Raw genomic sequence first — 15886 nt, 5'->3', positions numbered from 1 at the left:
CCCTTTATGTAATTTCTAATCCTAAGCTTAGACTCAGATGCTTTGTTCAGGTGTTTAAATTGTTTTTCTGTTTTTCTTCTATGTTTCTTTATGTGTTGGAGGAATATGTGGAAATGTGTTGGAGATTTTAGTGCATGAAGGTAAATACTCTGTATTGTGTCTGTGTGTGTGTGTGTGTGTGTGTGTGTGTGTGTGTGTGTGTGTGTGTGTGTGTGTGTGTGTGTGTGTGTGTGTGTGTGTGTGTGTGTGTGTGTGTGTGCAGAAGAGGTCAGATGTGCACATAACTGCCAACAGATGAGCTCATTTCTCTGCGGTATTTCTATTTTCAGGGAACTAAGAAGAAATACTCACCCTATAGTTTACACTCCTTACAGCTCTCTCTCTCTCTCTCTCTCTCTCTCTCTCTCACACACACACACACACACACTCACACCACAGGTCAAACACACATCGCAGAACACACACACACACACACACACACACACACACACACACACAATGGTCAAACAAACATCACAGTATACACACATACACAAACATCTTTACAGCTCAGGGTCAGCAGGTACTGCAGCTTTCCTCAGTATTTCAGTGTTATTCTTCAGCGTTGTGTTTGTGTCCTTTGCCTGGTGTTTTATGTGTGCACCGGTGAATTATCGATATGTGCAGATGGGCTATGCTGGTTTAATTTCCACTTTTATTAAAACACCTGTCAGAACATGAGTAATTTACCTTGATGCTGACATTTAAACAGCCCCATGCTGCACTGGACTAAATCTTATGAAAGGCATATTAGGGATGCTCTAGAAAGGAGTAACATTATTACATCTAAAAGAGCATCACTTAGAGATGATTTGAATTACTTTCAGGCTAAAAAGTTTTTAAAAATTATCAGGTGGTTTCAACATTTTCTAAAATATGTAGTACATTATTGTATAATGAAAAACTGTACGAAAACACGCACATCCCTCTTAACTGGATGCTCAGCCAAAAAACTCAAAAAGTGCTAATTACATATTCAGAAAAGGTGGCAACACCAAAGCGAAAAATGCTAATTTATTGAATTAAAAAGGCTGACATAAAGCGTGTAACATTTCGAGCCAGTATTGTATAATAATATTTAATTCATTTGCAAATTCAATTGTAAGTATAGCAATTCTAAAAGTTAATAAATGTCTCGTTAAAGTAAATTACAAGAATGTCTAGTGATTATTTTCCTCCTTACACTGGCTGCCTGTTAAGTTCTGTATTGATTATAAAGTATTGCTTCTTACCTACAAAGTTTTAAATAATCTAACTCCTGTTTATCTAACCAGCCTTCTGTCTCACTACAATCCAACCCGCTCTTTAAGATTTCAAAACTCAGGGCCCCTGGTGGTACCTAGAATAAAAGTCGATTAAATGAGGTTGAGCCTTCTCATTTATGGCTCCTTTGGAAACTTTGAAATAGCCTTCCTAATAATTTTCGAGGCTCAGACACACTCTGTACATAATATATATATATTTTATACATAATATATATATATAAATTGTTAGTTCCACTGTGGCCATTCTTCATAAATCAGACAGGCCCTAAGCCAAATCTAATTGAGTGATTGAGTATTTTTGTAATATATTAATACAACTAAAGACAGTATTTAAGAAAAAATTTACAATTTTAACAGTACTTTCTCATAATATTACAATAATTTTAGTATTTAATGATTTCTAGCTTCTAGTTATGGCTACTGAATATTCTGCTAAGCAATCACATAAATAAACAAAAAAAAAAGTGTCTCCCTGTTTTTTTCAACCCAGGCTTATTCTAATTACGTACCCCTATATACATTTTTGGAGAGAGCAAAATACATCCTAGGAGCTATGTTTTTGTTTTTCGCGAATCCACACGAATCACTGTGTATGCTTTTTCAGATTTCAAATTTCTCTTGCAGGTGCCATTCAGACCCGCTCTTCTTATGTAAATCCACCAGAGGCTTGCTTTAGACTGACTGTCTACAGACTGAATGACCTGCCCACCCTCTTCCCTAAACCTAACCAATAGTGTTGGATTGCCCCCCTCCCCCCTCCCCATTTCCCTAAACCCAATGGCAGTGTTTTCAAATGCAATCCAGAAAAGAAAAGCTCCCTTTTACCACATTTTCAGATTTTTCCACATTCTCACCCAGTTGTTTACTTGTTGTTTAGCTTTAGTTTTTGTCTTACTCGCTACCTGGAACCATTCTTCACTGGACTTGAACCCCGTTGTCACGGTCAACTCCTCACTGTGTCTCAAGTCCGCAGATGTACATGTCGAGCTACTGGTAACAGCAGAAAAGGTGTCCATATGAAAAAAAGCAGTCAGCTGGTAAGCAAGAAAAGGAACGACGTTCATTTAATAGATGAAATACAGCCATACGTACTTCTGGCTACATAATTCATGATCTCAAGAAATATAAAAGGGGCTGCATGTTCCGAATGAGCCTATGTTGGTTTTTTGGCTTTCCCTCTATTTTGTTTATTTCTCAGCCCAAACTTTTTAAAAAGCACTGTAACATTTTAGTCAGTGATTTAAAATGTACCGTTCACATTACCAGTTGCGAACCAAAAGGGAATTCTGCTCCAGATGTGTGTTCACATTACATTCCAATGTATCCAGTCAGAATTTTAGCTTTTGTGAATGAATTAAACATGGCTATTTAACCCAGCAGCTGGACAGAAACTGAATAATTCAACCCCTGTCACCCTGACAAAGATGCTCTCTCTTTTTCTTTCCCTCCTTGCTGTCTCTCCAACTCCCCCGGCTCTGCTGTTCCTCCAATCTCTGACAAGGAGAAGAAGACGCTGTCGGCTCTGCCTTTTCGAGCGCCTAACTCCACAGGCAGGTCATTTCTGATGTAACTTCACTTTTATTGATCGGTTTGTCTTTTTCATCTTTGCTTTGCTCGGCCGCACTCTCTCTCTCTCTCTCTCTCTCTCTCTCTCTCTTCTACATTTTTTTCTATAGCCGTAGGATCCTGCTGTCCCGAGGGATGCGTATGTCAGGATCTCGGAGCTGAACTACGGCCGCTCTGTTCCCTTCTGAGGTTAACGGCATCTTGACGTCATAAGCACTTGAATTTATGGCTTATGAATCATAAAGATTGATAGCTGTAATTTAAGCCTAGAGTTCATAGAAAGAGGAATTAAGGAGGCCTGCATGTACTTTAGGCGCTTCATCTCGAAAGAGAACTGGGACTGGATTCGAACCCTGACACGGTTGACTGGATAAGCAGAGCAGATAAAGAGATTCATGATTGCACTTTGATTTACAGGTATGTTCCCATAAGGCATTGCGGTACTGAGGTCACCTTATGGTGTTCCATAAAGCATCGTATTTAAACAGTGCCTTTCAGTTTGTTGGGTTTAACAATGTGAATTTACGCCTTAGCAGATGGAAGCATTTTAGAGCTCTGGTGTGTGTGTGTGTGTGTGTGTGTGTGTGTGTGTGTGTGTGTGTGTGTGTGTGTGTGTGTGTCACTGGTTTTGTTGGTATAACGTATTATGACATGGGTATGACCTAGGTATTACAATGTTGAGGTGGTTTATGAGGACATGCCTTGTGTCCTCATAATTCAAAACTGTTAAAAATCATACTAAATGTGGTCTTTTTACATTCAATATTTATCACAGGTTTCCTCTGAGGGCTTGATTTACGGGTAGGGATAGGGTAAGGCTATAATAAGTGTTCTTATAGTGTACAATACATCACGCCTATGGAATGTCCTCGTATTTGCTCAGTTTGACCATGTTTGTGCAGAAACAAGCAGAATGACCACTGAAATTGCCAATTATGTATACGTACCCTTATATACATTTTTGGAGAGTGCGAAATACATCACAGGAGGTATGTTTTTTGCAGTTTTTGTTTTCTTGAATCCACCAGAGGCCGCTGTGTAGGCTTTTTCAGATGTCACATTTCTTCCGCGATTGCCATTCGTGCCTGCTCTTTTCACATACATCCACCAGAGCCCGCTGTCGACTGACAGACAGACCGATACCTCCAAACATTTTTTGCCTTTTGTTTTACCTGCTTTCTGGAACCATTATTCGCCATCGTTGTCGTGGTCAACTTTGCTCTGTAGCCCCTTTCACACAGTGACACCGGTAAATATCCGGAAAATTTCCGGAACGACTTTACCGGTATATTCAAAAAAGCGCTGTTCACACAGGCGAGGACGTTACGGAAATTTTCCGGAAAAGAGCATTCACACATCCATTCCAAAATACCGGTAAATTCTGACATCATTAACCACAAATGAGCTTTAAACGGCTGCGCTTGTATTTGTAAACATTTGACTAAATTACAAACTCTGTGGATGATCAATATTGTGAACAACTTTCGCAGGATCACTTTCTCATGTCGAGATGTTCATCTCATCGATGATTATTTACACAGTTGGCATTAAGAAGAACATATAAATGTGATCTGACTAACTTCTAGCAGCTTAATGTGTCTGGAAAAATATTCAAAGGTTTTTATTCTCACAAACCGCGCGGACGTAAATGCGTCTGACCGTTGTGATTGGCTAAAGCAGACGTCTCACGTCAGCACGTTCTAGACGTGCACACGCTTATTACGGTAATCTTCCTTCTGCATTCACATAGCGCAGCATTCCGGCAAATTGCCGGTAATGTTACAACTTCTCTTTCCGGAAAATAGCCAGAACGAATTTACCGGTATTTTCAAAAAGGACCTGTTCACACATACAACCTTTCCGGAAAATTGAAAGGTCTGTATGTGTGAAAGGGGCTTGTGTCTCAAGTCCCGCGACGTATGCGGCGAGCTACTGGGCAAACTGGTAACAGCAGAAAAGCCGTCCACGCAGAGGTAAGCGGTCAGAAGCGCAAAAAAAAACAGAAGCCTTCAGCGGTGTCATACCACCCCGTAGCGTTTGTTTTAAAGCCAAAATGCTGTCATACATGGCTCTGGCTACATAATTCACGCTGTCCAGAAATGTATACGGGTGTACATAATCACAATGAGCCTGTATTGGAAATCACAATTGCATATATTGTATTGAAATATGATTGTTAGAGGCTGTATTTGTATTGGTGTGTTAGAATATACATATATAAACATCAGATATCATGTTTATTTGTGAGGGATATTGTAGATTTTAATGGCATGTAATATCAGCTTCCACAAAAATTTCCACCTCAACACCTCAAGAAGTATTCAAAGTTACCATTTAACTGTCATATTTGGATGTTTTTTTTCTTTATAGTCTTTTGATCTCAATCACCTTCCATATTTTTTAGTTTCTTTAACCATGTGTACAATGTAGGCCTACCCACAACTCATGAAAGGCCATTGTAATGTTTTGCACTACTTAGTTTGTCCACAATTATCAACACGAAACAAGAGTAATGTTGTTTTATAGTCGGAAAAGAAATGGAGGGGAGAAAACAAAAAACTACAACAAACTACTGAAGAAGACAAAAACAAGAAAGCATTTGTGACTGAATTTAATGATAGCCAAAAATCTATTGTAAATAAGTGCAAATACATTTTTATCTCTCATAACTTTTGGAGCAAAAAAGCACAGACATTTGATGGAGTGCACATTTTTCTTGTGTGCATGTGTTCATTATTAAACTGAGTATTATCTACTATTATTATGTTCCCTTTAAATATGAAAACACAACGTGTGATATAGTTGAATAGCCATTTTCACTTGCCCTGAAATCTAGCCCTAGCATCTGTATCCAGCAGAGTATTCAGATACTCCCACTGCAGTAGAGAGATTCAAAACACCAACAAAGAGATAAAAAAGTCTGGCCTAAAAAATCTCACAGCCATCCTCATACATGCATGCATAGGAAAACAGTCAACCTTAGATAAGACAGCACTGTACTGTAAAAACCCTTGTGTCTGCAGAATGTTGTCATCCGCTCTGATGTGAGATTTGAAACCCAAGAAACTTTATTCTCCGAGAGAGTGTAAATCTCATTAATGATAAATGAAATCCTGAGAACTGCTTCACTGTGGGATTCTCGGTTTCAGTTTCACTTTAGAGTGCTTTATTGCAGTGTTTCCCAACCCTCTTGCTCTTTTGTACCTACACATCTATCTATCTATCTGTCTGTCTGTCTGTCTGTCTGTCTGTCTGTGTCTATATATTTGTTTTTCTGTCTGTTTATGGTTTTTTCGGTGTATGTCTGTTTATATATATTTGTATGTTTGTCTTTCCAAATATTTGTGTCTCTTTCTGCTATTTTTTGTCTGTGTTGTGTCTGTCTATATATCTGTCTGTCTGTCTGTCTGTCTGTCTTTCTGTCTGTCTATATATTTGTCTTTCTCTATACCTGTTTATATATTTGTCTGCCTGCATGTCTGTCCGTCTTTCTATATATTTGCCTATGTATGTATGTCTATATATTTTTGTCTGTCTCTGTCTATATATTTTTGTCTGTGTGTCTGTCTATATATTTTTCTCTCTGTATGTCTATTTATTTGTCTGTATGTCTATCTATATATTTGTCTGTCTATATACAGACAATGTGTGTGTGTGTGTATTTATGTGTTTGTATGTGTGTCTCTATATATTTGTCTTGTCTGTCTATGCATTTGTCTGTTTGTCTGTCTGTCTGTCTGTTTTTATATTTGTTTGTCTGTCTGTCTATATATTTGTCTGTCTGGCTATTTATATATTTGTCTGTATGTCTTTCTGTGTATTTATCTTTTTGTCAGTCTATATTTTTGTCTGTTTGGGTGTCTATTTGTCTGTCTGTCTGTCTATTTGTCTATATTACTATCTGTCTATATGTTTTTCTGTCTATATATTTGTCTGTCTGTATATTTGTCTGTCTTTCTGTCTGTCTATATATTTGTCTGTTCGTCTGTCTGTCTGTATATTTGTCTGTTTGTCTATCTACACTGTATAATTGTCTGTTTGTCTGTCTGTATATTTGTCTGTTTGTTTGTCTATATGTCTGTATATTTGTCTGTCTATATATTTGTCTGTCTGTATATTTGTTTGTCTATATATTTGTCTGTTTGGGTGTCTATTTGTCTGTCTGTCTGTCTATATGTCTGTCTGTCTGTATATTTGTCTGTCAGTCTGTCTATATATTTGTTTGTCTGTCTGTCTGTCTGTCTGTCTGTAAATTTGTCTGTTTGTCTATCTACACAGTAAAATTTGTTTGTTTGTCTGTCTATATATGTGTCCGTTTGTCTGTCTGTCTGTATATTTGTCTGTATGTGTTTGTCTTTCTGTCCATCCGTCCATAAAAAGATAAAAAGACACAAGAGCAAGCAGATTATCTCTTTTTTACATAGTGTGCTGGCAGGTAATCAAGTGAAGACATGTTTCTTTTGTAAATTTGAACTAATTAATTTCTCCCTATTATTCTTCATGCACACAAATAGAAGGCGACTGCTGATTCTGGTCTGTCAGTATGAAACAGATTGAGCAGAAATTAGAGAGGTGCATCTGGGACAGGAGATGCAGCGTGAGAGAAGCATTTTAAACAGCAAAGCAAAGAGAATAACAGGAGGAAGAGATACGTTTAACTGTAGCCTCCTATGCTTGTACTTGTGTTCAGTTCTCGATTACTGTAGTTAGTCTATGTCATTTCATACCAACTAGACCTACAGCAGATGCTATTTTGTAATAACAGATAAACCTTTAAAGCAGGTCACTTTTATTCTTATTTTAACATTTTGTTTTGGTATATTTTATAGCATTATGTATTTGGTATATGTGTTTATACTAAATTTAAAATGCATCTTTCAACACTGACAGTGCAATAAAACAAAGATTGTTAGTTTATTTTCTTCTTTATATGTGGTTTAACTTTGCAACTCATTTGTGTCATTTGAAATGTGATCTCAGTTGTTTTTTTTAATTTGTTTGCTTTCAGGTTATTTAAAAAGATTTGAATAAAAACAGCTCTCAGATGAGAGGACATAAAGGCATAAGGTGTAACAATTTGTTATATCTGATGGCTTTTCGGGTCTCATATGATATACTGAAGCACAGTGTCTGCCGGTGAGTCTCAGCGGATGCAGTAAGTCATCTGGGTATTGTTTGCCTGCTGTTTCATGAATAATGCATATTCGTACACTCTTTGGACGTTCTGCTTTTTCACCCTATAATACTGTATAGAAAAATCCATATTTGATTTTGGGAAATACCCCAAAACTGTGATTAGTTGTATTTTGTCTCTTATGTAACTGACCTTATTTACATCTTTTGTTTAGAAATCTGATATATTGCAATATATGCAAATTGCATAAATGACATACAAGTCCAATTATGTTTATAAATGGCAAAAATGGCCGCTTTAATTGTTAGCAATTGGATTTACAAATATGTGCATATATGTTCAAATATATTAGCTATTTGAGCAATATTACACGAGTAGCAGTGCGATATGGCTGTATATCAGCACTGGTTGGAGGAGTGCATTGTGTGTCCCACCAGGGATGATATACAGCTACATCGCACTGCTACGAGTGTGATACTGCGTTTATATAACAGTTCGACGGCATATTTGTGTGTAGGGAAAAGAAAATCAAACACAGAGACTCTAAAAACCCTTTTGTTAGAGGAACTACTTTCTTCCGCAGTTCCCTCACATTTGCAGCCGACGTCAGAACAGCAGAAACTGTTGCTACTTCACCAATGTCACTTTCAAGAGTTCACACTTAGCTGATGATTTACAAAGCTTATTTGGCATGCTGTCCCGGGAGAGAGCCCCGAGCTCAAGGGCTCCTCGAGCCCGGGGCTTCCTCCCGTTGGCAGAGCAAGAAGGGAGCCTGAGCTCGGTTGATCTCAGAACTCCCCTGCCGCTGTAGCTAAGGGAACGTAAGGAATTAGACCAGCTTGATTGTTAAGTATGTTGAATGTCTTTGGATGGTGGGAGGAAACCGGAGAGCCCGGGGAAAACCCACGCGGACACGGGAAGGACATACAAACTCCCCACAGAAACACTCACCGGTCCTATCGAACTAGGACCGGCAGTATTCTTGCTGTGTGGTTCACAGTGCTAACCACTGGACCGCCGTGCCGCCCAATTACAGGTAAAGGAGGAGAATAGGGGAGGAGGGGGGTTTCTTCCAAACGAAGATAAAGTGAACTGAAAACTTAGACTATTTATGGTGCCTTAGGGCTCATATGATTGGAAGATTAGTGATTAGCAAATGCGAGACTGGACGTGATAAATCATAAGCACGTGATCCTCTCGAAATTAGTTTATGAATAAACTTCACTTAGAGCTAGCATTTGAGTGATTCTCTAGCATAATGTCTAAAGTGATTACAAAAGAGGTGATTTTGCTGACATTTTAAGATTATTTGATTAAACACTTCCAGAGTACTGTTGTGTTTGTAAAAACGCTAAATACATGCGCGCATTTCTTCATTCTCTCTTTTTACAGATCTAGTAGTCTGCAGTAACGAAAACAGGAGACTCATTAGAAACAAACAGATGGACAACTAAAAAGTCTCAGTGAGTCCCATCTCACACTCAACACACTACAGTTCTATGTTATAAATACAGCACTACAACATACAAAACAGAGAGATCGACTAGAATGTCACTTACCTGTTTAATAATGATTTGATCAGCTGTAGTTAAAATTACACTGTTTTTCTCCTCTAAGCACTTATTATGCAGTCTCTGTCGCCATTTTGTTGATGGACGACGTCAAGTGTTCATGCTCTGCTTAGTGACAAGCTAATGGCTGCCGATGTACTGTCTCTCAGAAATTACACAAATTTACAATTGACACTGTCCTTATAAATAAACTGCATAAATGAAAACTAAACAACTACATTCTCACCTAAAAAAGCCTCAGAAGTACATTATGTCGTCCAACAGCTGCAATATTTGTCAAACTATAGAGTGTCCTCTGCTTGTTGCTGTATTTGGGCAGAGTAATACACAAGGAGACTGAACGAGTGCTGTTATTTACAGAATATCGCTCGGCTATCAGCTTCAAAAACCAGACAGAACTGTTGTATAAAATGTTAAATATGTGTTCATATACAGTGTATTAGTCAGCATTTAAAGTGGATAATTGTTCTAAAGCTATTGAACAACATCTATTTCTGTCTTGGAATAATTCTAAATATTTTTTGGATCACCTTAAATTTTGTCTATATATAGTACACACATATATCGTAATACAGTATATATAGTAACACTTTAGTTTAAGAAATACCATTTAGTGACTGATTTACACCATTTACTACTAGCTTATTACTTGCCAATTATTAAAATATGAATTGTTTATTAACAATTATAAAGTATTTTTATTTTACATTCCTACCTTAGTATCTAACAAATAACTATATTTATTGAGCTAAAAGTCTTAGTTTGTTAAGTTTTTATTAGTGCGAAATTTATATTAAAATAAAGTGTGAACATATATATATATATATATATATATATATATATATATATATATATATATATATATATATATATATATATATATATATATATATATATATATATAATTAAATTAACGTGTTTGAAATTCTAATGGTTGAAACACAATATATAAAAATCATACTTTTTTTTGCAATATTTTAAAATACATATTTCATAAATGACATTTTATATCGCATATGTAAAATTCAAATATGAACTTCTATGTCATATTTGTTGTTTGCATATTTCCATGTATCAGATTTCTAAATGATGCTTCAAGACCTGACCTGGCAGTACCAAATAAGATGGCCATCCAAAACATGGATCTCCAGGGTTGAAAGTCTGATTCTTTGATGTGCACTTTTGTGACTCTGTTTACGACCAGCAATCCACCTGGGAGGAACGCGGTGCGTAATTTTCCGCTTTGTGATTCATATGAAAGCATTTTTGTGGTTTTGGATTGCGATGGCATGCACAATATTGCGTTGACCAGGCGCAGAGATGCCATGTCAGTAGTGTGTGTCACGTGAACAAGCTCTCTGTCTCGCGCCTCCGTCTGAACCTCCTCCCTCATCATCACAACCAGCGACGGCAGACCGAGTACGATCCGCATCAGCAATCATGCGGTCGCGCGGAGAACACGGTAAGGCAGATCTGCTTGCGCGTGTGAGTGTTTGTGTGTGTGTGTGTGTGTGTTTATGCGTGTCTACGGCTGACAGCAGAAGCGCGGTTGTATTTATGCTTTTAGACATCGTGTGCGTTGCTCATCTCGGTGGAGGCTGAAGGCGCAAGGCGATGCAATTGTTGCTCGGCGTTGTTGCGGATGAAGGTACCAGAAGCTCTTTGTCAGCAGCGCTGCTGAGCTCATCGACATCTCTCTGACCGCACATCATTTCCATTTAATCAGGCATTTGCGATAATGGGATTCGTGATTACTAATTCAGCGATTCCTGTTAAGACTCCACGAACGTTCGTTTTAGTGGGTTTGTATTCAAATATGTAGAAAAGTGAATTGTTATTGGAATATTACTGTCTTAAATTGGAAAAAATATTTAAAACAGAAAATATTATAGCCTAACAAATTATAAATGTTGACGATTAAGTGACTTTTTCACTTTTCAGACTTTGTTTTCTCAGTATTAGACTAAATAAAATAGGCAAATGATGCTGTCTGATGTTATGTGATTCATTCACTAGCCGCTTTATATCTATTTCTTAAGTGGCGTTTATAGCATATCCATGTGTGAGTCGCTTATGAAGTCCGTGTGTAATTGTTGGGAGGAGTAAAGCATGTTAAAATAAGTTACAACCATTAATAAACAGTTACATACTTTTATTAAAGTTTTAAATTATTAAATAAGATTTTAAAAAGATAAATAAATGTGCAAAGTAGCCTAGTGTTCAGCAAATGAGTCTTATTCGGCAATCATCAATATGTATTTTGTATTCACTAAAAAGAATCGACTCAAAAGAGTCATACGTTGGGGAATCGAATAGCACTCTTCGCGCTTAATCCCATAGGTTCACAGAAAAGAACTGGTTCGAGAATCAGACTTCACTCGTAGCATGTTTTCACTAGTGGTGGTGTTGCGTTGGTCAGTTGTAGAGGAAACATAATGGGGAGTTGTAGGATGCTGCTCCGTTCACATCGTCGGAACCCGAACATTCGAGCGTAATGTTTGAGAGCGTGCGTGCGTTTGACAGACTTGAGTGTGTTTTTTTTCCAATCTACAGCCCTTCCTCGCGCCTCCCTCTCTGAACGAGGTCCTTAAATGACCCACGACCACTAAGAAGCTCGTGCTTTCCCTGTCCGGATCATGGCATGCGCCCCATCCCGGACTTCCACACGCGCGGCGCCGAGGCTCGAGAGCAGTGAACATGGGGATCAGGTCCAGAAATGCCGCTAACAGCGCCGAGGACTCGCGCGAGCGTAAAAGCGCGCTGGCCGGAGACCTGGAGCAGTGCGCGGGGCAGGAACGGGACGGCGCGCTGCTGCTCGTCGGCTCGGGGAGGGAAGTGGACTTCAAAAGGGGCTCGCAGAACATCGGGCTGCTCGCCAAGACGCCCCTGGGATACACGCGCCCCGTGAAGAGGAATAATATCAGGAAGCGACGGATCCAGAACCTCATTTACGACGCGCTCGAGAGACCACGAGGATGGGCGCTGCTCTACCACGCGTTTGTGTAAGTGGACCAGATGCATTTCACACCCAAGCGCGCCCACACACAGAGGGAACAGCCCCTTTAATTATAAATTACAACAATTCAGTTCAATCCAATTTGTTTGCGCGGCCCTTTTCATTGTTCCATGGCAGCAACCTGACAGAGAATGTAATCCATAAGGGCAGGAGGAACTGGATAAGATTAATTGTAAAAGATAAATGAAGTGGAGTGAGATTAGAAGTAATGAAATGCAGATACATGCAAATCTTGGTATCTGTTGTGCACAAAGATGTTTACTCTAGGGGAGCAAACTGTAAACATTTAAAGAGAAACCTACAGCAATCTGAATAGTGAGCTTATTCTTTGTTATGATTATTTTGCCTCTGATTATTCATATTTACAGTGATGTATTGTGATATGACTTGATTTATTAAAGGGAATGTTCACCCTGAAGCAAGCATTTGCTGTTAATTTTCTCATTCAGTACCATCCAAGATGTAGGTGTCATTGACAGTCCAAAAACAACATGTATTCATTCAAAATTAAAGCCCATGGCTCCTAACGAATTGAAGTCTGTGGAAGCAAAACAATCAGCCAGTGCAAGAAACTGAACATGATGTATAACCTTTAATTCACAGCCTCTTTAACTGGTATTAAGCATTCACTTTGTTTTACTTCATTAGACCCCAGAAGCAACAAAATAAATGAGTTTTACCTGTGTATATGTACAAGTGCTAGTCTGACCTGCATTTTTTCATAAATCACAAACGAAGCACCACAGTTTCAGCAAAAGAAAAAAAATCTTTTATATCCTACTGAATAAAAAGCATCTTGCATGGCCTGAGGATGAGTAAATTAGCAGCGAATTTTCTATTTCGGGTGAACTATTCCTTTTAATTAGCAGCAAAGCTGTTGTTTTGTGCTTTTGCTGTGAGCACTTTGAATTGTATAATGTGTGCCCATTTGCGCTGGAGCTCTCCATGGTGCTGAAACAGAGCACAACCTCCAGCTGCTAGTGACCAGAAATCAAAGCACTTATAGCTGTCGAGCTGCCGTCTGTTCTAGTATAACAGCAGCGTACGCTCGCAGAAGAGCCTGAGATACTGTCTGTGATCATACCACTATGAGATAAGGACTTTGTGCTGCTGTGACACTGAAGTAAAGAGCTCCAGCCTTAACGAAGTGCACTGGAGCTTTCCGTGGTGCTGATATCAGTGTTGGGTGTAGCGATTATACAGCGGTAACAATGCATAAGTGACCCTTGTCTTTGAGAGACACGGATATATGTTAATGCTGGTTAAGTGGGAATTGTTCTTTGTCAGGCATTAGAGTGCAGATGAACAACTTCCCTGAAGCCCCAAGCCGACCTCTATAGCTCTCACACACACAGACACACACTCTTACTTGTATATGTGATTTACGAGGACTTTTCATAGGCGTAATGCAGCGTTGAGCAAGCTTCTTGAAAAATGTAGTGAGCTAAGTTATTAGTAGGGCTAGACAGAATCTGCGGACATTTTTAGCTATTTCTGCAGGTAATTTTGTAAGAGATCTCCGGATTCATGCAGAATTATTTTGGGAGTATCTTAACTAGAAAAAAGAATTAATACCTTTTTAACTTTTATTTATTGTTTACAATGCAAATACTTCTATATCCACGTATTTGGTAAACAAAGCAAATCTATTATGTAATATACCTGCTAAAATAATATATTACTTTACAAACAGTTTTTAAAAAATCAAATGAACACTTTCATATTTGTCAATAATATTACTAAAATTACTGTAAAAACTGAATAAATTTAAACACATTTACACAAGTAAATATATAGACTCTATAATGGGCACAGATTCTGTGTGGGCTTAGCTATACTCTACTTAAAATGTAGCTTAACTACGCTAAATATTACCCTTTGGGAAATGTTGCAAGCTGAGCTAAAAGCTACTTGGCAAAAGTACCTTAGCTACATGTAAGCTATTTTTGCCATTTTAATTTCTAATTGAATCAACTTAAATTCAAATCAATCATATCTTCAATAATAAAAAAAAACTGTCAATGAAACATACAAGGCATACTTGCTCAGTTCAATTATTTACTGTTAATAATATGCTGTACTAAACAGAAACAAATTACATTTACATTTACATTCAGTCATTTAGCAGACGCTTTTATCCAAAGCGACTTACAAATGAGGACAAGGAAGCAATTTACACAACTATAAGACGACAATGAATTAGTGCTATAGGCAAGTTTCAGGTCTGTAAAGTCTAACAAGGAAAGTATTTGTAAATTTCTTTTTTTTTTTTTTTTTTGGGTACAGTTAGTGGTATATCCAGAGAGGCAATGGCAGATTAGGAAGTGAAGTGGAGACTAAATAGTTGAGTTTTTAATCGTTTCTTGAAAACAGCGAGTGACTCTGCCGTTATGATGCAGTTAGGGAGTTCATTCCACCAACTGGGCAGATTCGAGCGTTCGGGAAAGTGATTTCTTCCCTCTTTGGGATGGAACCACGAGGCGACGTTCATTCACAGAACGCAAGTTTCTGGAGGGCACATAGATCTGCAGAAGTGAGAGCAGATAAGAAAGAGCAAAGCCAGAAGTCGCTTTGTAGCGATATAATATATAACAAGAAATTTGATTATAATATATAACAGCAAAAACTAAAAATCCAATAAAACCAGGCCACACATTTAAAATGTTTAGGAATAAGTATTATATTGTACTGTATATTTACAACTCTTTATTAATGAATTACACTACATAAAGTAGTATCATTAGTAACTATCGTGACCTAATAGTAATTACCATAGTATACTTTAGCCTTTACTACAGTAAACTATGTATATATACCTCCTCTCCCTCAGTCATCTTTACATCAAGGAAATTTCTTGTTAGCCTAATCAGTTCGCGATGTCACCCACTGGAGCGAGAGGTGGCAGTAACGCATCAAAAAGTTTGTTGTCGACCACTGTAAAACAGAAAAAAGAAAAAATCGTCATTCTCGACAGCATATGGATTTACTTTCATCGGCTAGGCACCGTCCTCCCAGATGCGTGAATGCCAGTGCTGTCACTTATTGATCAGCAATCAGTAAATGTAGCTTGTGTAGATGCTACTGTGCTTTTTGACCAAAAAAAGAAATTTGCTACTGAAAAGGTATTTGATTTAGAAAGTAGCGATGCTACCGCCACGCTACTGGGAAATGTAGTTATGCTATAGCGTCAAAACTTGTAGCGACTGGGGATAAAACTGGTAGAATGTATTTTGTACTGTAAAACATTTATTTTATGGCATTACCAAGCCTCTACCCCTAAACCCAACCCTTACAG

General features: G+C 38.0%; 2 protein-coding genes across 6 annotated transcripts in view; both read left to right on the top strand.

The window, feature by feature from the left end:
• The first annotated feature begins 5968 nt into the window (after nt 1-5968).
• On the top strand, nt 5969-7842 carry LOC147837210 (uncharacterized). The gene has a single exon (XM_087240202.1). It carries the CDS (start codon nt 5969-5971, stop codon nt 7244-7246), a length of 1278 nt encoding a protein of 425 aa, XP_087096328.1. The 3' UTR covers nt 7247-7842.
• A 3145-nt stretch (nt 7843-10987) lies between these two features.
• The window catches only part of kcnq3 (potassium voltage-gated channel, KQT-like subfamily, member 3), an 85941-nt gene continuing 81042 nt past the window's right edge, over nt 10988-15886 (top strand). For 4 of the 5 annotated variants that reach the window (XR_015478864.1, XR_015478865.1, XR_015478866.1 and 1 more), the window contains exons 1-2: nt 10988-11037; nt 12129-12577. Coding sequence is in view for 2 of the 5 variants with exons in the window: in XM_087241262.1 (XP_087097388.1) it covers nt 12273-12577 (305 nt within the window). In the remaining 3 variants the exon portion in view is untranslated. Of the gene's footprint in view, nt 11224-12128; nt 12578-15886 lie in introns of all 5 variants that reach the window. The other variant, XM_087241263.1, reaches the window with a different exon arrangement.

Source organism: Danio rerio, chromosome 2 (genome assembly GCF_052040795.2).
Source record: "Danio rerio strain M-AB ecotype USA chromosome 2, GRCz13ab, whole genome shotgun sequence".
Classification (NCBI taxonomy): domain Eukaryota; kingdom Metazoa; phylum Chordata; class Actinopteri; order Cypriniformes; family Danionidae; genus Danio; species Danio rerio.
The sequence above is the reverse complement of the archived record's forward strand: the minus strand, read 5'-3'. Positions and strand labels throughout refer to the sequence as shown.

Coding starts and splice junctions, on each gene's coding strand:
- LOC147837210 (XM_087240202.1), top strand. CDS start 5,969: ATGATAAATGAAATCCTGAGAACTGCTTCACTGTGGGATTCTCGGTTT.